Source organism: Phocoena sinus, chromosome 8, assembly GCF_008692025.1.
Source record: "Phocoena sinus isolate mPhoSin1 chromosome 8, mPhoSin1.pri, whole genome shotgun sequence".
NCBI classification, from domain to species: Eukaryota; Metazoa; Chordata; class Mammalia; order Artiodactyla; family Phocoenidae; genus Phocoena; species Phocoena sinus.
The window spans coordinates 104,972,545-104,994,318 of record NC_045770.1 but is presented as its reverse complement, the minus strand read 5'-3'; the positions used below and the strand labels follow the sequence as shown (position 1 = coordinate 104,994,318).

The 21,774-nt window shown below is 59.9% G+C and overlaps 3 protein-coding genes across 6 annotated transcripts; 1 reads left to right on the top strand and 2 right to left on the bottom strand.

Annotated features, from left to right (window-relative positions):
* Positions 1–1,758: 1,758 nt before the first annotated feature.
* Positions 1,759–11,329, bottom strand: TBC1D10C (TBC1 domain family member 10C). 3 transcript variants are annotated; one of them, XM_032640072.1, is made up of 10 exons: positions 10,578–11,329; positions 10,167–10,345; positions 9,319–9,418; positions 8,986–9,093; positions 8,793–8,899; positions 8,471–8,585; positions 7,713–7,778; positions 7,399–7,588; positions 5,769–5,923; positions 1,759–5,469 (listed from the first exon to the last, which is right to left on the bottom strand). In XM_032640072.1, the coding sequence occupies exons 2-10, from the start codon at positions 10,340–10,342 to the stop codon at positions 5,122–5,124; spliced, it is 1,365 nt and encodes a 454-aa protein (XP_032495963.1). In that variant the 5' UTR covers positions 10,343–10,345; positions 10,578–11,329; the 3' UTR covers positions 1,759–5,121. The 3 variants fall into 3 exon arrangements, with proteins under 3 accessions (XP_032495963.1, XP_032495964.1, XP_032495965.1); XM_032640073.1 differs by having other exon boundaries at positions 10,596–10,663; XM_032640074.1 differs by lacking the exon at positions 7,713–7,778.
* A 232-nt stretch (positions 11,330–11,561) lies between these two features.
* PPP1CA (protein phosphatase 1 catalytic subunit alpha) lies at positions 11,562–14,884 on the top strand. The gene is made up of 7 exons (XM_032640077.1): positions 11,562–11,721; positions 12,226–12,357; positions 12,512–12,742; positions 13,364–13,468; positions 13,915–14,138; positions 14,217–14,351; positions 14,437–14,884. The coding sequence occupies exons 1-7, from the start codon at positions 11,667–11,669 to the stop codon at positions 14,545–14,547; spliced, it is 993 nt and encodes a 330-aa protein (XP_032495968.1). The 5' UTR covers positions 11,562–11,666; the 3' UTR covers positions 14,548–14,884.
* On the bottom strand, positions 14,663–21,449 carry RAD9A (RAD9 checkpoint clamp component A). 2 transcript variants are annotated; one of them, XM_032640076.1, is made up of 11 exons: positions 21,306–21,449; positions 21,148–21,218; positions 20,569–20,697; positions 20,012–20,126; positions 19,825–19,924; positions 17,224–17,330; positions 17,024–17,133; positions 16,870–16,934; positions 16,641–16,778; positions 15,696–15,903; positions 14,663–15,607 (listed from the first exon to the last, which is right to left on the bottom strand). In XM_032640076.1, exons 1-11 carry the CDS (start codon positions 21,337–21,339, stop codon positions 15,512–15,514), a joined length of 1,173 nt encoding a protein of 390 aa, XP_032495967.1. In that variant the 5' UTR covers positions 21,340–21,449; the 3' UTR covers positions 14,663–15,511. The 2 variants fall into 2 exon arrangements, with proteins under 2 accessions (XP_032495967.1, XP_032495966.1); XM_032640075.1 differs by having other exon boundaries at positions 17,024–17,330; positions 21,306–21,446.
* Positions 21,450–21,774: the final 325 nt, after the last annotated feature.

Sequence of the window (21,774 nt, the reverse complement as noted above, 5' to 3'; positions counted from 1 at the left end):
GAGGGAAGAGGGTGGCCAGGCTGGGAGTTCCAGTGGGTCTGAGCACAGCAAAGGAAGGGGCTTGTCTACACGATCTGCCCTGCCCATCAACACCCAGGTCAGCTGGACATCCACAGTTATACCCACAATCTCCCCAAAACGCACATCCTTACCCCCAGGTGCACCCATCCAAACACCCACAAAAGCACACCTCAAGAGACCTGGATCACAGCCACATATTCACCCCAAGAAACACACCCAGAGATTCATACCCTCGCAAGTGTTGTCCCACTAGGTGGATTCCGATCCTAGATCCAGCTGTCGGGCCTGGGCACCTCCCCTTCCTGTCTGACTGAACCTCCCTCTCCTCCTAACTTAAATGGGTCTAGTTACCATCTCATAGGACTGCGATGAAGATTATCACAGCAGCCTGAGACCAGCACACGTAGGCTGTTGTTGCAATTCTCCCACCTCACCCCCGCAAACTCAGACCCTCTCTCCAGGGACACCCCCCGACTGTTCCCTAGAGCCTCCTGGGCTGGGGGAGTGTACTGACGGCCCCGCAGCACTTGTGGAGGCAAAGGTGGCTGCTTTGGCCCCTTTCTACAACCGTACACAGAGCAGCCTGTGAGGAACCACCCTGTCTACCAGTGGAGGGACTCAGAGAGGAGAAGTGACTTACCTGGGGCCCCCCAGCCCAGCCCACATTCCCCACACAGCTTTCTAGGGCTGCTCTGGGCTCCCCAGCACCAGATCCACACTCCACTCCTCCCTGTGGCCAGCCCAGCCTCCTGGAATGAGGTGCGGCCACCCAAGAAGATCCATCCTCTTGCTGAGGGGGTAACCTGAGCTCCACGGAGATCCACGGGAGGGAGCAGGGTTGGGGCATGGATGTCACCAAAGAGCATGAGATCTGATACTTAACAAATATTAAAAACCAAAATCCAACAGAGTAAATTTTAAAGATCTTATTGGCTTTATCCAGCGGTTCATGAATCGGGCAGCATCCCGCCTAGCAGACAGAAAGGAGCTACAAGAAGTTGTGTAAAATGCAAGACTTTTATAGGCAGAAGGGAGCAGACACAAAGAAGTTACACTTAGGCAAAAAAGTGGGTTGGTTCTTGCAAGATCACTTTCTTTTAGGCAATAGCAGGGGTCTATCAGGCAGATGAACCTGCTAGTGCTGGTCAGGCAATTCCTGATTGACTGGTTTAAGATACAATTTCCAGGAGAGCCGAAACTGTAATCAAGTTATCTCGGTTTGGTGACAAAATGACTCCACCTTGGGCCTGCTGTCTTGTTTTTTGCTTTTTTTTTTTTTTTAACTCTTTTAAAAATTATTTATTTATTTATTTATGTTGGCTGCACTGCCTTAGTTGTGGCATGCGGGATGTTCAGTTGCGGCATGTGGACTCTTAGTTGTGGCATGCATTCGGAATCTATTTCCCGAACCAGGGATTGAACCTGGGTCCCTGCATTGGGAGCACAGAGTCTTACCCACTGGACCTCCAGGGAAGTCCCTGCTGTCTTGTTTTTAACCCAAGCAGTGTAGCATCTGTGGACTCAGTTTTCTCATCCTCAAATGGGGATTATAGTGCATACTTTAGCCCAGGCTTGGCTGGACAGGGGGCACCTGGCAGAAGGTAGCAGTGCCAGCAAACGGTTTTGTTTTTCTGGGTTTTTTTGTTTTGTTTTGTTTTGTTTGCGGTACGCGGGCCTCTCACTGCTGTGGCCTCTCCCGTTGTGGAGCACAGGCTCCGGACGCGCAGGCACAGCGGCCATGGCTCACGGGCCCAGCCGCTCCGCGGCACGGGGGATCCACGCGGACCGGGGCATGAACCCGTGTCCCCTGCGTCGGCAGGCGGACTCTCAACCACTGTGCCACCAGGGAAGCCCCAGCAAACATTTTTTGACTTGTCCCAGGCACTGTACAGAGGACTTTATGTGCCATATCTCACTTAACCCTGTTGGGTAGCAGTTATGAGTCTCTGCCTTTTGCAGATGAGGCAATGGAGGCTCAGAGAGGTGATGTGATTTGCCCAAGGTCACACGGCTGGTGAGAGGCAGGGCTGGGGTCTTCCCTCTGCCAGAGTGTGTGTATACATGCACACAGAGCAGTGTGGTTCTGTGCCCGCTCCCAGACTGCCCTGGCTGGGCACCGGCTGTGATGGCGTTTGCCTTGTGGACGCAGGGAGGAAAATCAGGGTTGGGCAACTGCAGCTCAGCACAGGGCCCTGGGAGTTGGGGCAAGCAGGCTGGCAGGGCAGTCTTGCTCTGTTTGTACCAGGAGAGCCTGGAGGTCACCTGAGGCTGAGCTGGGCCAGGTAGGCGTGAGGTGACGAGAGGCAATCCCTGGGTGACTACCCAGCTTGACTAAACAATAACCATCATAGAAATGAGACAGGTAAGAGTGCTCTTGGGACTAGGGTGGGAGCTGTTATTATCCTATTATCTGTAGGAGGAGACTGAGGTTCAGAGAGAGTGAGAAGGCCATTCCCATGCAGGGACTTTGCAGGGAGTCCAAGCCTGGCCTCCGGACAGTGTGGGATGGGGGGACTTATGGGGTGGGTGGCAGTCGAGGTGGAGACCACGGCCCCCCACACGGGGGTCCATTTGCCCTTCCACTTCTTTGCTTGAGCCCCACTCCTGTCCCCTGGGCTGACCCCAGCCGATGGACATCGCTGGGTGCCATCCCAGCTTTGGTCCCCACAGGCTGAGTACTCTCAGATGCGTGCCTCGCCTTCTCTGAGCCCCTTTCCAGGCAGGTCTGTGGGGAGCTGGGGCTGCTAGGTTCACTGAGTGTGGTTGTGCAGGTTGCTCACTGCACAAAGGTACCCTGCTGAGTGGTCACTTCCCTTCTGTCCTGCAAGGGATGCATGTACCTGGGGGAGGGGCATCTTCTCCCAAGGAGTGCACAGGAGCCATAGGGGGCTAGCGCAGCCCTGTGGGAACAGCGTGTGTAAAAAAGCGTTCCGACAAGGAGGGAGCTGGTCCTCTTTTGGTCTGACCCCTTGGCTCAGGCCTCCCAGATGGATGGCTGATAACGGGACCTGCAGAAGGACTGCCCAGAAAATGCTTCCCTCAGTAGACAAGGCAGTGACTCAGCCCCAGCTCGAGAGGCCCCTGCTGGAGACCACCTGCCCCAGGGTCTATATCCAGGGGGAACGACTACCACGTGGCCTCTCCTTCAGACTCAGCAGCCCTGGCGCCAAGGCTGCTGCTTTCCTGCTCCTCTACCTTCGCAGCAGAAGAGCTGAGCGCACGGAGGGCAGGGAGTGCAGGGCAAATCCCATAGACTTCCTGCAGGTTCCCCCACCTACCTGCTCCCAGCAGAGAGTCCATGAGACACCCGCCCTAAGTCTAAGGCGTGGTCTGCCCCCCACTGTGATCCTGGGCTGGGCGCTCAACCTGGCCATCTCCCCCTTCTCTAAAGAGGCTCTCAGTGCCACCTGCAGAGAGAGGGTGTGGGGGTCCGAGAAAGGGTCCGTGAACTGCAGGGGACTGTGCTATTATTAAGCTCCAAGTACGCTAGTGGGGTGGGGAGTGGGGAGGGAGGGCTCAGGAAGCTCTCTTTAATTCACAGGAGCCCAGCCCCTGGCCCACACTCAGAACCCAGGCTGGGGCGAGACTGGGGCAGTGGGAGAGAGAGTAGCCCCAGGATGGCAGAGGGAGGTGGGTGTCAGGTTCGTGGCTGTTGATGCGGGGGTAGCGGTGAACCTTGGGTCTGCCCTGGGCAGCAAAGCTTTGGCCCAGTTGCCTCCCCTCCTGAGCCTTAGTTTCCCCCCAGGTAAACTTCAGCTCTGGGTCTGGACCTCCGTGAGTCCCTCCTTCAGGGAGTGGGATGGTCTGCCCAGGACCCAGGGCCTGGCCAGTCACACAGTCAGCGCCACAAGAGTATACGTGGAGGGAGCGTGTTCCTGCAGCCGTGGCCCTGTCACTAGATCTGAGGGTGCCAACGCTCCAGCTCAGCCACTGAGAAGGATGGATCAAACACTCCACCATTGCGACTTCCCTGGCGGTCCAGTGGTTAAGACTCTGCGCCACCACTGCAGGAGGCTCGGGTTGGATCCCTGGTCAGGGAACTAAGAACCCACTCCACCATTTAAGTGGGACTGCAGACACTTTCTCCGGGTACTCCCCCTCCTCCTCCCCCCTTCAGGGGAGGGCACCCAAGGAAGCAGGGAGGCAGGGCACTGGGAATGGGCCCTGCAGGAACATAAACCTACATCAGAACCAGCCCCGTTGTCCTGGCGATGGCTCCAGTCCCAGGCACCTCAGGCACCCACAGGGGCAATTAGCGAGTGTGGGAGGGGTTTCCACAGTGGCAGTCCCCAGGGGGTGCGGCTGGGGCTTAGGCAGGGGGCAAGGGCTGGCGGGCCCTTCCTCCTTTGTCCGGGCACACTAGGCCTTTGTTCTCAGCTGGCTCTCTCTGAGGACGGGACCAGGACCATGGGTGGGGGGTGAACTTGCCTTAGAGTGTCCACAGCCCTGGGGGGAATCCTGAACCAGCAGGGAGAGGGAGCAGAAGAGGGGACAGAGTCCCACTTCTGGGCCCAGCACCCACTTGGGGAGCCCTCCTCCCCCAGGTGCAGAAGCCTTCCCTGACCCCAAGAGGCTGGGCACTGCAGCTTACCATTGGCTCCTGGTGCTGGTGAAGACCTTCCAGCAGCCAATGGGCAGCCTCAGTGAGCCCTGAGGAGCCAGGGCTGGGTTCGGAGGGGTGGGGCTGTGAGGGGAGTGAGGGCCGGAGGGGAAGGAGCTGCTGGTCCGGGGTTGAGGCTGGAAGGCGTTCCATCTGACTGCATACGGGCTTCTGCTCAGACTTTATTCCAGGCCTCCTCAGGAGCCTTGGGGTCCCCTAAGCCCAGCCTGTGCCCCTAACCTCACCCTCCTTCAGCGCCAGCTTGATGCCTGCAAGGGCCCAGGCAGCAGGACAGCTCCGTGGGCGGATGACGGGCCTGGGTCCTCAAAACCTCACTCTCTCACCTTCCTTCCTCCTCGAGCCTGACAAGTCCACGGGAGAGAAGCTGAGGCATCCATCCTGGCTGTAAAGTGCAGTGCCTACTTGGAGGCTGGCATCCACCGTTCAGGCAACTGGGGTTGGGGGACCCTGAGTCTCTGGTACCCTCAGAAGTGGGACCTTCAGAATCGGGTGTCCAGGGAGGAGGTGGAGCCTCGATGGGACCTGGCGGGGCTCTCGATACGGGGGGCCCTGGACCGAGTCAGCAGCCCATGGAAAGTCTTGCCTCGGGTCTGGGGCTTGCGCCGCGGCGGCCTGGGCTCCTCCGGGGGCTGAACCACGATGCGGGGTACCTCGGGCCTGGTGGCTCCCCAGGTTCCTGCCAGCTGCTGGGCCTCAAAGATGGCTTGGGCCCCAGGCAGGCGGGCCTGCGGCCTCGGGGGTGGCCCAGATGCCGACGCGGGCAGCTGGACCAGCTGGGCCTTGATCTCCCGCTGCAAGTCCTGTTCGGACAGGGCCACGCTGTGCACCTGTGGGGAGCAGTTGATACTGAATCTGCCTGGCCTGGGGGAGGGCAGGAAGCGATGAGAGCCCTGTGGGGCGGGCAGGACACAGCCGCAGGAAGTGGCTGAGGGCTGAGGGACTGACAGACAAAGAGACTAAAGGAGCCACCGAAAGCCACTTGAGGCCTGGGGTTTCCACATTCTCTGCTGCTGAGAGGACAAGAACTGAGCCCCGGTTCTTACTCTGACTTCCCCCTCTGGGACTCAGTTTCCGCAACTGTGCAGGGGGGCTGGGCCATTGCAGAGGGCGGGCAAGGGGCACCCACCTGGGACATGAAGACCTCCTCCTGCAGCTGGGTGGGCGGGATGGCTCGAAGGGCGCCGAGCGTCTCCAGGAGCCCCGGGCAGGCCAGGCGCTGTTCAGTGGTGCCCAGTGCCAGGCGTACCAGTGTCAGCCCCACGCGGAACAGCACCTTCACACCTGCAGGCCGGGGGCTCACTCAGTTGGGGGGCCAGCCCTGGGCTTCCTCAGTCTGCACCTGAACCTGCCCTCAGCCAGACTCCTTCCACCCTCCTGCAGCTCTGCTGCCGTGACTCAATGACTGAGAGTACGGTGGCAATCTGAGAGCTCTGGCCAGCATGTCTCAGCGGCCACAGACACTTCTGGGCAGAGCAGCCTGCCAGGAGCCAGGGGCTACTGAACGCCTCACGCCAAGCCTTCTCATTCTGGGCCTCAGCTCCTCGTCCCTCCAAGGAGGGGCTGGGTGGTGACGTGAAGGCCTTTCCAGCTCAGACCTGTGACCTTCTGATTCTAGAAAGATTCTAGCCAGAACTCCTCACCTCTAAGCCAAGAGCATAGGACACACATGCACACAAACACGCACACACGCACACACACACATGGCTGTGACCTTGGGCCTGTTCCTGGAGCCTCAGAATTCCTTCCTGGTAGCCTCGGGTCTGCTGAGAACAGCAGTCAGGGGACCAGCGAGGTCTGGTGACAACTGTGACTTGTAAAGGGACAGCAGCGACTACTAACGGTGTCACCGTTATGAAAGGGAGCATGAGGCAGAGGGCAAGGGTAGCTCAGCCACCCTGACGGGGGGCCCTGCCCTGCCCCGCCCTCGAGGTCTGAGTCTGCAGGGGAGGCCATGTAGATGGCAACTTGGACACCCGTGGCCAGAGCTCTAAGACAGCCTGAAGCCAACTGGGCATACAGCAGGTGCTCAATAGATGTACTGATTGATTTCTACCATTTTTTGGTCCAACCACCCTGCTCTTGGCCTGGCACCTCTCCCATGTCCGCACCCCCACGTCAGTCGTCTGCAGCCTGGCCTCTCCGCCTCCACACTGGCCCTGCAAGTTTGCCTCTTCCATAGAGCAGCCACGAGCACCTTTAAACAGCACTCTCCTCCTCCCGCCCCCCTACACTCTGGCACATCCTTTGTTTTATTTTCTTCACAGAACTTCTGACAATCTATAAATATCTTGTTAATTTAGTACCGTTGCCTCCCATCCCCACTTCCACCAGAATGTAGGTCTCACTCACTCAAGTGGCCCTGGCTTCCAGAGCAGCGCTGGCCTCCGAGAGCGCTCACCAAGGGCCCATGGGGCTCCATCGGCCATGCCCCCACTGTGCCCAGTCCCTGAGCTGTCTCACTGCTGTGATCTCTGCAGCGCCCCCCGACTCCAGCCCTCCCCCAAGCAGATGGTGCCCTCCCTGTGGTGGTCTCACTGCTGGGGGTGGGGGCTATCATTCATTACACTGGTGATCCGTGGCCAAGGGCTGGGCCGTTTCCCCAGAGCCACAGGGCGCTGTCACCCTCGGCACACCCCAGCACCCAGACCCCAGGCCAGGACTGGCAGTGGCGGTGGGGCAGAGCAGAGCTGGCACCCGAGGCTCCCGGCCCCAGTTCCCACACCTGCCCCCGCCCGCCTGGCCAGCCACACACTCACCCTCACTAAGGAAAGCGTCCCAGACACGCAGCACCGTGGGGAAGGGCAAGGAGCGGGCGAAGAGGCACAGGAACCACTCGGGCAGGTAGAGCAGGGGCCCGACGCCCGCCTGTTGCAGGTGTTTGTGCACACGCGGGAGCAGCCGCCGCAGCAGGGCCGTGAACACCTCGGCGTCCAACCGTACACCCTCCTGTGGCCACGTCCGTCAGCATCTCCACTCCCGGTCCCCAGGCCCCCACCCAGTCCCCAGGCCCCTCCCCACCCCCCACCCAGCCCCTCCCCCTGTGCCCTCTGGCCCCATTCCAGCCTCTCACCATATGGGGCCCGTAGTAGCCAGGGAGGTAAACCTCGCAGATCTGTACCAGGCACCAGAAGGCCTCCTGGGGGCGGGCACAGGCCTTGAGTGCCCACCGCAGAGGGGACCACGGAGGGGACCACAGGGCGGGGGAAAGGGGTGCAGGGGAGGGTCTGGACACCATCTGGGGTGACTCTGGAGCCAGGAGCCTGGACTCAGTGCTGGGGCTGGTAAGGAGGGGCAGGTCTTACCAAAAAGCTTCCCGTTGCCCAGATAGAGGCCTACCAAGGGGCGTAGGGAGTTGGAAGTCACAGGGCTCGGGGGGTTGAATTTGAGGGTCACAGGGTAGGGGCTCACTGGTCAAGGCTAGGGAAGGTCCCAAAGTTCAAGTCTTGGGTTCTTGGGGTCACTGGGGTCAGGGATCATGGTCACAGGGTTCAGAATCAGAAGTCATGAGGTCAAGGTAATAACAACCAGACTCCTAGATCATTGGGGCAAATGTCAGGGCTCAGGGTTCCATGTTCCTGCAGTCAAGGTCGTTGGGTTTGAAGGTCGCTGAGGTTGGTGGTCATGAGGCCCTGGGTCACTCACTAGGACAGGTTTGGGTAGGAGTCAAGGATCCCAGGTCCCTGAGGCCAGAGTTCCTGGGGATGGAGGGGTCATGGGTCCAGAGCACAGGGTTATTAGGTCCCTAGGTCACCAGCGTTGGGGGTCATGGATCACTGGGGTTAGGGGGTCAGGGTCTTGGGTCTCCGTAGCAGGGTTGAGGGTACTCACCTCTGGGGGCAGATACATGAGCAGCACGGCAGCCACAGGGCCCTGGGCCTGGCAGTAGCCCTGTTCCGGCCGATACAGGGTGTAGGCCTTGAGTACCTGGAGGAGCCCCTGCTGCCTGTGCCAGAAGACCCCGTTAGGGGCCAGTCCTCTGGGCATCCCTTCCCCACCCTCTGGTGGCCCTTGCCCAGGCCTCAGCCCCCTGAGGGCCTTGCTGGGTCCTTTGAGATGCAAAGATATAAAGCTGGGGCAGGGGGGTGGGTACTAGGCCAAAGCACCTGGGGGTTGTGGGGCTGGGGGTCCCTGGGCATCACTGGCCTCGTACCCGTGACCCTGGGGTGACACAAACATCTCATGAAGAGGGAACTGGCGGTGCAGGTCCCTGCTGATGGTCTCCATCCACTGTGGGTCCCCAGGGGCCTCAGCCAGTTCCTGTGGGTGGACAAAAAGGTGAATGTGAAGGCCCAGAGTGGTGAAGGGCCAGGGAAGGGAGGTGGGACCCCTGCCAGTTCCCTCACCTGATAAGTGTCACGGCTGTTCTGCTGACACACATGGGCCCCGCACAACAGGGGCCAGCACCGGGCCCGCAGGGCCGAGGGGATGCCTTTCCGGCACTGCATCTTTACCTGTGGGTGAGGCCAAGGGACCCCGTTAGGCCAGCCACACCAGCTTCCCCTGCTCCTGTCGGCAGGCCCCAAGCAAAACCTGTCATCAGGCAAGAGCCACTTTGGGTAGCAGGGAGAAAAGGCAGGAGGTACTGGGACACGGGAGGGGTGAATTTTGCCTGGGCATGGGCCGAGGCAAAGGGAGCTGAGCCACGGAGGCCTGGGTGGGACCACTCTCCCCCTCACCTTCTTGTACCGCCGAGACATGGTTTTCTCCCAGTGTGAGGTCATCTCTACCCACTTCATCTCCCGCTGGCGGATAAGGTCTGCAGGAGGGTGACCTGGCCTGGGGACACATGGCACAGGTGTCCAGGCGCTGGGCAGCTGTTACCCAGAGCCCACATTTGCCACCCTTCATGCTACCTGGGTGAGCCTAACTCCTGGCCCTGGAGATCTCTGGGAATCTCTGGGGCGGGGTGGGGACCTGTCACCCAGGAGTTGCCAGTGGTTGTCATGGGGACAGGAAAGGATGTGGCTCCAATGTGGGTGGAAGCAGGAGAGACTGAAGGGGGTGTGTAGGTGTGTGTTGAGGGAGGGGCTTGTTGATTGTCCCCCAGGATAGGGACACAGACAAGTCATCAGGGAAGTTGGGTAGACAGAGTCCTAGACTGGAAGCCAGGAGTTGTGAGTTTGGGTCTGATTCTGTCTCTGATCTGCTGTGTGACCTTCCTATCTGTTTCTGGACTTGTCTTCCTGTCTGTACATGAGGAATGCAGAGGATTGGTGGGAGAAGAAGTGCGGGTTCTGTGATCTGGATCTGGGATTCCCGGGCCAGATTAAAAGGGGAAGAATGTTTGGCCCCAGAGGTGGGTGGAAACCCTCAGAGACTGGGAGTAAAAGAGACATACAGGAGCCACCCCCCGCAGCCCTGCTAACCTTAGGATTCCATCTGGAACCCGAGAAGGGATGATAGTGGCTGAGTCCCCAGACCTGCCCAGGACCCTCGAGGTTGGACCTCACTCTAGAATTCAGCCCTCAGCTCCCACCCTTATTCCCAGCACCCCACCGCCCTACCCCACCCCTTCCCTACTTACCCTGGCTCTGCTGAGCTGCCCCCAATGAAGCCATAGCGGTCAGCCTGGCGATATGGGCCGGGCCCACTCAGCTCTGAGTCAGACCCCAAAGAGCTGGAGTCATCCTGCAGCTCACCAGGCTGCACCAGGTCCTCCCCCAGGGCCTGGGCCATGGTGCTGCAGACGCCTGATGCCATAGGCTGCAACATGTGGGGAAAGCCAATATGAGAGGCAGCTCCTAGCCAGCTTGGGGCCTGGGCTCCTATCCAGCCAGGCCCCAGCCCCAGGACCTGACTGCGTGGTCAGAGGGAACAGATTTCAGGGTATCTCTCCAAGCCCCTTCTGTCCCCTCTTCTCTTGTGGGGTGGGGGTGGAGCATGGGCCCAGAAGTGGCAGAAAGGCCAGGCCCCTGTCCCCTGCAGCCCAGCTTACCTCCTTGCTGCACCTCACCTCCTCCTCTCACTTCCTCCTCAGCCACAGCTTCGGCAACCAGCCGGGGGGCCCCTCCTAAGTGCGTGTGGGGGGGTAGTTACCCCTTCCTGTCCCGGGCTCTTCCGGCCTGCCCCACTGGCCCTGGGCCATGGGCTCCTCCCACCATCCCGGTGGGCTGGGTGGGTGCAGGCTTGGGTTCCTGTGCTGGGTGTGACGCGGCCAGGGCCTGCCAGAGGTAGAGAGGGCAGGCTGCCTCTAGATTTGAGGTCACTGGCATGTAAAACACTCGATTCAGGGTCCAACGAGTGTCATGGTGTATTTAGTGTTTGCTCTTTACAAAGTAATACTTTCAACATGCACACAATGTAGCATTACTATGCTACTCAAAAGGCAAGGATGAGACATTACAAAAAGTAATAATTTAGCATGCACCACAGGCAGTGTGGACCAAAATGAGCTCGGAGTTCAGCAACAGGTGTCTGGTTCTACCTAGCCAGTCGCCCGAGGGCCCCAGACTCAGGAGGTAGAGGTCCTCCGTGAATTTGAAGCTAACTCTTACTATCTCTGAGCCTCAGTTTCCTTTCCTGCACTTCAAGGGCTTAATCTGCACTGTCTGGGGAGACCCAATGAGTTACCAATGAGGTCACACAACCTTCCCGACCAGGACAGAAGTGGGAAAGACTGCTTAGCCCTTGAAAGAGAAAAACAACTTCCACAGTACTTCCGACCGCACCTCCTCCGAACAGCCGAGGGTAACTCCTCAAGGGCGGAGCTAGGCTTGACCTCGCCCCATTAAGCCCCGCCCACAGGCCAGGCTCCGCCCCAAACACACGAGTCAGTCCAAGTCCGGTCCCCTGACCGAGGCCCCGCCTCCCGGGCCGCCGCGACCCCAGCGCCCCGCGTCCGGCGGAGGCGCTAGAGCGCAGGAGCAGCGGGCGGGGCGGGGCGGGGCGGGGCGGGGCAGGAGGCCTAGGAGGCGGGGCGGCGAGCCGGGGCGGGCGGAAGGAGCGCCAGGCCGGAAGGAGGCAGCGGGAGGGCGGGAGGCAGGAGCGGGCCCGGAGCTGCTGGGGCCAGAGCGGCGGCGCCGCCATGTCCGACAGCGAGAAGCTCAACCTGGACTCTATCATCGGCCGCCTGCTGGAAGGTTGGCCGGGGCAGGGGAGGTGGGCGCCGGCCGCGCCCTGGTCCCCTGCCCGGCCCGGAAGTGGCGCGCGGGTGGACTTGCCCCTCCCAGGACCAGCTTAGACTGGGCGGGGACGGGCCGCGAGGTCCCGTGGCCGCAGGTGCCCCCCCTTCCCAATCGCGGCGCCCCTGGGAGGTCTGGGGTTGCTCCCCTTGCCAGAGCAGGGCGGGGGCGCACGGGTTAGCCAGGGCTCTTGGGGTTAGAAAGAAATCCGAGAAGCCTAGCCCCTGAGGTTTTGGCAGGCCTCCGCGCACAGCAATCCTCTTTCGAGTGTCTTGAGGGTAGTTGGGGGGTCTCGTCCCTTGAGGCTTGAGGCGGGGGTCCCAGGAGGCTGAGCAGCAACAGCTACCCCTGGGCGAGGCGGGGCCCGGGAGGCCCAGGCGCCCCCCAGAAGTGCCTATGGGGCCACCCATGTCACCCACCCTCTTCTTGCCTGAGGGTCCTGATGCCTCATTCCACTCCCAGTGCAGGGCTCGCGGCCTGGAAAGAATGTACAGCTGACAGAGAACGAGATCCGTGGTCTGTGCCTCAAATCCCGGGAGATTTTCCTGAGCCAGCCCATTCTTCTGGAGCTGGAGGCACCCCTCAAGATCTGTGGTGAGCCCCCTGCCCAGGCCCCTTTGCTTCTTGAAAGTGGGTACCACCCCCCCACCAGCCAAAGTCCCTGGATCTCTCCTCCCTCGAGTCCAACCCTGGCCCTGGGTCCAAGTTCAGACTGCATCTAGTGCTGACCTGGTTCTCTGGGTCACAGGCGACATTCATGGCCAGTACTACGACCTTCTGCGGCTGTTCGAGTACGGCGGCTTCCCTCCAGAGAGCAACTACCTGTTTCTGGGGGACTACGTGGACAGGGGCAAGCAGTCTTTGGAGACCATCTGCTTGCTGCTGGCCTATAAGATCAAGTACCCCGAGAACTTCTTCCTGCTCCGTGGGAACCACGAGTGTGCCAGCATCAACCGCATCTACGGCTTCTACGATGAGTGTGAGTGGCTGAGCCTCTGGGGCTGAAGGGCTCTCCCCCGCCATTCAGTGCGGCCCTCGTGTTGACCTGCTGGCCGGGGTAGCAGTGTTTGACAAACACCTTCTAGACTGAGCTCTGTGAAGGTAGGGCCAGTTCACGTCTCTCCGCCCTGCCCTCCTGGCATGGGTCCTGGCGCTCAGGAGGGACATGGTGAATGGTTGCTGACTGAAGGGCTGCCAGCATTCTAATGCAGGGCCTTGCCTGCCGACACTCCCCTCCAGTGCATCCGTTACTTAAGCACTTAGGATGCCTGTCTGGACTGGACTCTGTTGGCCAGAAGCTGAGAGAGACCAGACCCGGTCTTGGCCTGGCTCTGCTCATGTGCGGGGGGGTGAGTGCCAACCCTGAGGTTGTTCCAGAACTGGAACTTGGGGGTTCCTGTGGACTCAGCTGCTTTAGAATTCCTCCTGGGAGGCAGTGGGGTGGGGATTGGCCCGGGGTTGGGGGGTTCCCTTCTTGCCTTCCATTCTCTTCTGCCAGCTGTGTCTGAACAACACACAATGTGCCCTGGAAGGCCCAGAGACCCACACTGAGGGTGGGGCAGACGGGCCTTCTCGTGAGCCCTCTCCTTCCTCTGGGCAGGCAAGAGACGCTACAACATCAAACTATGGAAAACCTTCACCGACTGCTTCAACTGCCTGCCTATTGCTGCCATTGTGGATGAAAAGATCTTCTGCTGTCACGGGGGTGAGGGCGGCTCTGGGCCGCATGGCGAGGGAATGTTTGGGCAGGACGAGCCTGGCCACATCCCTGGGGGATTTGGGACAGAAGTGTTAGCTGAAGGACACATTCTCAGCCACCTGGAACAGCTCTCCCTGGAGCCCTGGTTTGGATATCACTTCTTCCACAAAGTCCCCCCGCACCCCAGCGTTAGGCTGCACTCACTGCCATGTCGTGGCCTCGGTTTCTTGCGTGGAGTTTGCTTGTCTTTTTCCAGGGAGCACTGTGCTCCTGGAAGGGACAGGGACTTGAAGAGGCAGAAGGCGATGAGCTCTGCCTGTCTAGGCTCCCAGGAATCCGGGAGAGGGCGGCGGGTTGGGGGAACAGAGGCTGATTGGCAAAGGCTTCCTGGAGAAGGGAGGGCCCTTGTTTTGAGGCTTGAGGAAGTGACCTGCCCCCGGTGCCCCCCCCAGGCCTGTCCCCGGACCTACAGTCCATGGAGCAGATCCGGCGTATCATGCGGCCTACAGACGTGCCAGACCAAGGCCTGCTGTGTGACCTGCTGTGGTCTGACCCTGACAAGGACGTGCAGGGCTGGGGCGAGAATGACCGTGGCGTCTCCTTTACCTTTGGAGCTGAGGTCGTGGCCAAGTTCCTGCACAAGCACGACCTGGATCTCATCTGCCGGGCACACCAGGTGGGCTGGCAGCTCTGGTCTGGGTGGCAGCGGGGGCCGGGCAGCAGCACCTGCTGAACTGTCCCCACCCTCATCCAGGTGGTAGAAGATGGCTATGAGTTCTTTGCCAAGCGGCAGCTAGTGACACTCTTCTCAGCTCCTAACTACTGTGGCGAGTTTGACAACGCAGGCGCCATGATGAGCGTGGACGAGACGCTCATGTGCTCCTTCCAGGTGGGGGTGGAGATGGGGATGGAAGGGGCGGGGGGGGGGGGCCCATGGCTCAGCCCCATGAGCCTGACCAGCTTGCCTCTTTTAGATCCTCAAGCCCGCCGACAAGAACAAGGGGAAATATGGGCAGTTCAGCGGCCTGAACCCTGGAGGCCGGCCCATCACCCCGCCCCGCAACTCCGCCAAAGCCAAGAAATAGCCCCCGTGTGCCCGCCCTCTGCCCCAGATGGTGGATTGTACAGAAATCACGTGGCTGTGAGGGTTCATGCTGGCCCCCTAGGGCCGCCCATCACAGGGAACACGGAGCCTTGGTGTATTTTTCTTTTTTTTATGAATCAATAGCAGCGTCCAAACCCCCAGGGCTCCTTCCACCTGCACCTGCAGTGGCTGCAGGCAGGATCCTGGGGCTGAGGCTGCAGCTCAGGGCAGAGCAGGGCCAGATTGTGGGTCCCCAGCCTTGCTTGGCCTCAGGGCTGGCAGCCGGATCCTGGGGTGACCCATCTGGTCTCTCGAATAAAGGTCAAAGCTGGATTCTCGCCATGGCGTCTGTCTCCCTTGTCCCAAATGCCGCGCCTGGCGACCTCTTCTGCCTAGGGCCACTTGGGAGGCTTGTTGGGCATGGGGCCTGAGTGAGGGAAACACCAGCCACACGCTCAGGTCACAGGGGCCCTTGGAATTTCCAAGCCAGGGCCAGAGAGTTTTGGAAAAGCAAGCAAAACAGTGTGTGCCGGCCACAGGGGATCCCCAAGGTGTACCCAGGATCTGAGGGAGGGACAGGTTCTGGTTGGCAGAGAAGGTGGATCAGCAGGGGCCAGCAGCCCCACCGAGGTTTTTCTCTTAGGGAGGTGGGCTTAGAGAACGCAGGCCCCCAACCCTGCCACATGGTTGGATTAAGAGGTGAGGGGCCTCCCACCAGGTGGCAGCTCAGCACCAAGACTGGGAACAGACATGATCGACTGGGGGCCGAAGGGAGATGACAGGACCCAGGCCAGTCACAGATAGCCGAGCAGGGCCCGGGGGAGGCGGCAGGACCAGCCAGCTGAGCTCCAGCACAGCCCACCTCTACCACCCACCCTGGAGGAGAGCTGGCCCCGCCCCTGTTGGCGCTGGGAGATGGGGAGGCTGGGGCTTCCTCTGGTCCAGTCCTCCAAGGGCCTCTCGGCTCAGCCTTCCCCCTCACTGTCTTCAGCCAGCACGGGGCTGGGCCCCTGGGGAGAGTGTGCAGGGGCCAGGATGGAGCCAAAGAACAGCGAGCGGAACTGGCGAGAAAACAGAGGAAGCCAAGTGAGCTCTGGAGGCTGCTCCCTCCACCTCCCATCCCTGCCTCCGTCTCCAGCCAGCTCCTACCTTCTTGGGTGGGGGAGTCCCAGGCACTGTGCTGGGCTCGGTGTCATCTTCCTCCTCTGAGTGGGAGCCAGGGCTACAGTGGGGCTGGAAGCCAGGGGAAAGGGAGGTGGAGGGCAGTGTCCGTGAGCCCTCACTGCCCACGGTGGTTTCCATGGCGATCATGTACGAGTCAATGTCATCAAGGGCAAAGTCGTCCAGGTGGGGCGTGCTGTAAGCAGAGACAGCTTAGCAAGGGCAGGGAGAGAAGAGGGGGAACAGAGGCAGGGCCCCACCTTGGAGGGCTCAGCGGGGGGCTGCAAAAGCCCTGTGACCGTTGGTGACCTCTTGGTTTTATTACTTCCTGATTTGGTGGGAGGGGAGAGGATGCCTGGGGTTAAGTGGCTGCTTCCTGGAGGGGGTGGACCTGGAATCCTTTCATCAGAGTTGAGGTAGAGGCCTGAGGGAGACATCTTGGGGGCCGGTTTAGCTCAGCTGGGGGAGGGGAGCAGCAAGTCCTGTAAGCTGGGCCACCTGGGGCCCAAGCCCGTACCTTCCCAGGGGACAGGAACCGGAGAGCACTGGGGCCCAGGGACATGCTGGGCAGAAGGCCAGGCCAAACTTCCTCTGCTTAAACTACACTGGGCCCATCCTCCCCAACCCACCTGCCCTTTCAGCCACCGGCTTCCCCAGTCCCAGGCAGCCCCCCGCTTCCCGGCAGCCCTTTCTCTCCCTGGCCTGGGAGGAGGCTCGGAGGGGAGGCCTCAGCCAGAGAAGGAAGCCAGCCCGACCCTGGGGACACTTCCCTGGGTGGGGGGAGTCTCTGAGTACAGCTGCCCGGTAAGGTTGAGCTTGCAGGGCTGGGGCCCAACAGGAAGTGGGGGGAGGGGAGGCGCTGACACTGGAAGCAGCAGGCTCCCCAGGGTGCACAGAGGTGGGGAGGGAGGAGTGGGTGGGCAGCGCTCTCACCTGTGAGCCTGAAGCTGAGGCGCTGGCTGCTGGAGCTCCGGGGCACGCAGGTCCTGGGGGTGGGGGTCCGGCTCTGAGAGCGTGGCCAGGACAAAGTGGCCGTCTAGCAGAGAGTCCTTGATGGCAAAGATGGCTGGCCTGGGCAGGTGACGGGTCCAGGCAAGGTCAAGGCCCTTTAGCTCCTGGCATCCCAGATCCCTCCCCACCCTGTCCTGAGGCTCCGAGTTACCTGCCAGGGCCATCGAAGTAAATGCTGAGAGACAAGTTCGCTGACTCGGCAAAGCTCAGGAGCCCCTGGGAAGGGAGAGGCAGAGCAGTGAGGCCCCGAACCAGGCAGGGAGGCGCGGTGGACCGGGCGGTGAGCGCATGGCGGGCAACCTCACCCGGAATTCCTTGAGGCAGAAAGTGATGGCCACCCCTTCCTGGGCCTGCAGCTGCTGGAAATCCTCCCCCCCGATGCTCATCTCGGTCACCATGGCTTTGACGGTGCTGTCTGTGGGGACAGCAACAGGAGGAAACCTGGGCCCTGCCCCATCCCAGCCCATCTCTGCCCCCTGCCCCAGGCCACGTCTGGCTCCCTCACCTGCCTCCTCCTGGTAGCTACGCAGGATGATCCTGTGGCCACGGCCAATCCCCAGGGTCACTTCGGCCAGCGCGGGGGGGAAGGGCAGAACAGCCTCCCCCAGGACCCTGTGAGGAGGGCACAGCATCACCCCAAGACTCAGCCCCACCCTGTGGCTTCGCTCTCAGGATCTGAGGCGGGATGGTGACGCACACCAATGTCCAAAGGGAACCAGGCCAGGCCTAGCATGCCCCCAGGGAGGACAGGAGCGGGACATGGTCCCTGCCCCGTCCAAGGCTCCCAGGCAGTCGTGGGAGGAGAAGTTCACTTGCAAGAGACGGGGCGGACAAGAGCAGAGCCCACAGAAGACAGCAGGAAGCACGGGCTGTTTGCGCTGAACCAAACCGGGCAGGCGGCACCTGGCCACCCAGGGGCGGGAGACCATCCCCACACGGTCTGCATAAATGCGGCCTTCAGGGAGAGCCCTCAGATCCTTGTCTAGAAAAGACACATGCCGATAAACAGTTACAGGTGAAATAACATCTGGAATTTGCCTCAAAACACTTGGGACAGGAACTGGCGTCTACTTTTATGAATTTAAAATTGCCCATAAGAAAAAGAGAAACAGGGGCTTCCCTAGTGGCGCAGTGGTTAAGAATCCGCCTGCCAACGCAGGGGACATGGGTTCGAGCCCTGGTCTGGGAAGATCCCACATGCCGCAGAGCAACTAAACCCGTGCACCACAACTACTGAGCCTGAGCTCTAGAGCCCACGACCCACAACTACTGAAGCCCGTGCGCCTACAGCCCGTGCTCCGCAACAAGAGAAGCCACCACAATGAGAAGCCCGCGCACTGCAACGAAGAGTAGCCCCCGCTCACTGCAACTAGAGAAAGCCCGCGCACAGCAGCGAAGACCCAACGCAGCCAAAAATAAATAAATTAAATTTAAAAACAAGAAACAATTGCTTTTTCTTGAAGTTTTTTTTTGTATTATGTCTAACAGAGACAAAATTATTTAAGTCAATAAATTTTTAAGGAATTTCACATGTTCTGATTCTTTCCACTGTCAATCACCTTAGTTCCTCCAAACTCTATAATCTTCAAGATAAAATAGCCTTTTCAGAAATAAGCTGTCATGTGAGTCAGCCCCCAATTCTCTTAGCTGGGCTTCTTTCATCTCCAATGGAATATGGACACACTTCAGAATTCCCCACCTGTAATCTCTGGGATCCAATTTCCTCAAGCAATTTACTTTAGGACCATGTTTAGGGTCAGGAGGTGGATCTGCCTGGTTCTGAATTTGACACCCTCTAAAAATGTATTAGGTTCAAATCACATTCACTCCTAAGCCATCACACCCTAGAACAGTACAGATTGTTGGGATAGGCCAATACCTAAGATAAAAAAAGTCTGACTGCTTTTCCAACGACGTAGGTTTACGGAAAAAGCCCCATCAGGATAGATCTCAACACAATTGCTCTTTTTAAAAAAGAAAGAGAGGGGCTTCCCTGGTGGCGCAGTGGTTGGGGGTCTGCCTGCCAATGCGGGGGACGCAGGTTCGTGCCACGGTCCGGGAGGATCCCACATGCCGCAGAGCGGCTGGGCCCGTGAGCCGTGGCCGCTGAGCCTGCACGTCCGGAGCCTGTGCTCCGTGACGGGAGAGGCTGCAGCAGTGAGGGGCCCGCATACCGAAAAAAAAAATAATAATAATAAATAAATAAAAATAAAAAAGAAAGAGAAAGAAAAATCCTCAAAATACAGACCACAGATTGATTCCCTCTTTCTCTACCCAAAGGAATCCTGGGCAGTGCTGTTTCAACAGAACTCAGAAAAACAGAAAGTCAGGACCCAAATGGACCTTGAGGTTACCATGTCCTTCGGCTACCAAAAGAAAAGAAACACAAGACCTTGGGTTACTTGGATGCAAGTGGCACCCAGCGTGTGGGCGAGTGGGAGGGGAGCCACTCCTCTCTGCTCTTGTCTTCACCAGGGACCTTTGCATCTGCTGGAGTCTCCTGGGCCCTGCACAGCCCCTCTGATTCCCCAGAACAGCTCCATCTCTACAGCTGCTTATTCAGGCAGCCCTCCTGGACCAGGACTTCCCCGCCTAGCCTCCTTCCTTGGCCTCCTGCTGGGACCCCTCGAGGCTAGAGCCCAGCCAGGTAGGAAGAGAGGCTGCCCTTGAATGGGGATCATCCCAGAAGGATGACGAGGCCAGAGAAGGGTCATGAGTCCCTGAGCCACAAAAATTAAGGGACCTTCAAAGGTGTTCAGGCCAGAGAAGACTTGAGGGCAGGCCAGAGACTCGTTCTCTGACAGAGGAGTCATAATGGGTCTGAGTGGTCAGAAAACCAAGTCAGACCTTTGAGGCGGAGAATACAGACTCCAGAAGACAGTGAGGAACATGGAACAAGGGAGCGCCCAGCCCCTCCTCACTCCAGCCTCTGCCCTTAGAGGAGCCAGGCAAGGACCTGAAAGCAAACCGGGTTGGATAAACTCCTTGAGGTCTACAGAAACCCTGTAGGGAAAATGGAGGAGGTGCCTTCTTAAACTGACCGTTGAGGCCCAAAGAAGGAAGAGAGAAACCTAGGCCTCAGCTGAAAACCAGGGAGCGTGCTCACCTTGCTGGGGCACAGAGCACATGGGGGCACACGGCTGGGTCGAAGACAGCCTGCAGGGACTCGCAGTCCTGGAAGGACAGGTTGTGAGTCTTCCTCACCCCTGGATGGGCAGACAGGGTCTCAGTGGGCCTCGCCAGCCTCCACCCCACGCCGCAAGGACAACCTGGCCAGCCAGCCGCTCACTCACCGTATTTGCAGTACAGCTGAACTACCAGGCGGCTGCTCCTGCCATTCAGGGAGATGCAGCATTTCTCCACGGTCTTCTCCAGCATCGCCAGCGAGCGGAAGACTGACAGGAACGACTAGGCGATGGAAACACATCAGCCCAGTGCCGCGCCTCCACCAGCCAGCTTCCACATCCCCTTAGGCTCTGGCCCATCACGGGCTCAGCACTGTCACACCAGGAAAGGACCTACCCACACACAGAAATTTACACCCTTCCAGGCCTTCGTTCATACTGCTCCCCTTGTCTGGAATGCCTTGAAAGACCTGCTTACCTTTCAAGGACCAGCTTGAATGTCACCACTGTCTGCAGGTCCCCGGCAGAATCAACTAGCCTCTCCATATCTCCCATTACCGTACCCTGTGGATGTCTGTACTATGCCCCTGCGCTGCATTTTGCATTGGATTGCTCCTGCATATGTTTCTCTCTCCAGCTGGCACCTACTGTGTGCCTCAGAGCAAACGCACTGTGGTAGAGGTTCCTGGGGGAGTGCACTGCCACCGCTGAGGGAGGGGCCTCACCTTCATCAGGATCTTACAGCGCAGCGGGTCCTGACCAGGGGTGGCCGCCTGGTACTGCTGGAAGAAGAGCGGGGCAAAGAGGAAGCAGGCATAGGCCGAGCGGGAGGAGTTCACGGTCCGGAGGGAGAGCTGGGCCAGGAAAAGCGGGGAGAGGGATGCAGTCACCAGCAATGTCAGGCCCAGCCCTCTGGCCGGTTTTTGCTCACACACTTGCCCTAATGTCCTCCACTTCCACCGTCGTCTGCTGAATCCCTCCCTCTCCTTCCAATCAGCGGGTATCTTCTCCATGAAGCCTTCCCGGAGTGCCCCTCAGCACCGCTCCCGCAGCAAGGGCCCTACACAGCTTTCAGCGCCGACCCCACCCGCCCCCGGGCACTTCAGGGAGGGCAAATGCTCTCAATTCACACACTGGTCTGGGAAGATGACAGGGCTCAAGGTGACGTCCCAGCAACAGGGGAGGAAACTGTAACTCAGCAGACAAATCTGCCCACCGGCATCCTATCTGATGGGGGCGAGACTCGAGCCCAGGTTAGGGCTCCCTCTGGGAATCTCACCCCCCCCAATACCGTGGCTCCTCACCCCGTCTTCCAGGGGCTCCAAGTAGAGTTCGTCCCCGATACGGGACAGGGAGTGGACGGCCTTGCCGAGCACTGCGGGGAGGAGAGGAGAAAAACACTGCTTTGCTGGCGCTTTGGGCCGGCCCATGCGCCCCCAGCCCCGGGCTGGCCCCAACTCACCCTTCACGTTGCTGCCCGTAACCAGACACTTCATGCTGCTCCCCGCGGCCGGGTTGTGACAGGCGGCGGGCCCCGGACTGGAACCCAGCTCGCTGCTCCCCTCTGGGTCTCCCCTGCCGCCGCGGATGCCCCGGGTTCTCTTCCCGCGCACCGCCCCCGGAAGCCCCGCCCCCGCCTCCTCATTGGGCCACACGCCTGCACCTCCGTCACGTGAGAAAAACGCTCGCCGGCTGCGCCGTCACGTGACAGAGTCCTGCTGGTGGCGGTCACGTGATCCGGGAGCGCCGGGCGCCTTCTTGGCTTGTCTCTTCGCGGGGTCCAGGGCCTCCCTCGGCCCTTCAGCGCCCCGGGTGAGCCGGGCCTGTCAGCGGGGCCCATCGCGGCTGCGCGCCCGAACGCAAGGCGCTCAAAGGGTGTGGGGAAGCGAATCCGGAGATGTGCGGGCGAGCCCGCCTGGGTCACTAATTTA

What these genes read in the sequence shown, in the direction of transcription:
- RAD9A (XM_032640075.1), bottom strand. Translation starts at nt 21,339, where the DNA reads ATGAAGTGTCTGGTTACGGGCAGCAACGTGAAGG. An exon ending in TCTGCCTCAAGGAATTCCGG is followed by an intron (nt 16,935 to 17,023) that starts GTGAGGTTGCCC and finishes CTCCCTTCCCAG; the next exon opens with GGGCTCCTGAGCTTTGCCGA. An exon ending in TACTTCGATGGCCCTGGCAG is followed by an intron (nt 16,779 to 16,869) that starts GTAACTCGGAGC and finishes TCACCTGCCCAG; the next exon opens with GCCAGCCATCTTTGCCATCA.
- PPP1CA (XM_032640077.1), top strand. Translation starts at nt 11,667, where the DNA reads ATGTCCGACAGCGAGAAGCTCAACCTGGACTCTATCATCGGCCGCCTG. An exon ending in GGCACCCCTCAAGATCTGTG is followed by an intron (nt 12,358 to 12,511) that starts GTGAGCCCCCTG and finishes TCTGGGTCACAG; the next exon opens with GCGACATTCATGGCCAGTAC. An exon ending in CGCTCATGTGCTCCTTCCAG is followed by an intron (nt 14,352 to 14,436) that starts GTGGGGGTGGAG and finishes TGCCTCTTTTAG; the next exon opens with ATCCTCAAGCCCGCCGACAA.
- TBC1D10C (XM_032640072.1), bottom strand. Translation starts at nt 10,342, where the DNA reads ATGGCATCAGGCGTCTGCAGCACCATGGCCCAGGCCCTGGGGGAGGAC. An exon ending in GTGTCACCCCAGGGTCACGG is followed by an intron (nt 8,586 to 8,792) that starts GTACGAGGCCAG and finishes CTTCTGGCACAG; the next exon opens with GCAGCAGGGGCTCCTCCAGG. An exon ending in GCTACTACGGGCCCCATATG is followed by an intron (nt 7,589 to 7,712) that starts GTGAGAGGCTGG and finishes ACGTGGCCACAG; the next exon opens with GAGGGTGTACGGTTGGACGC.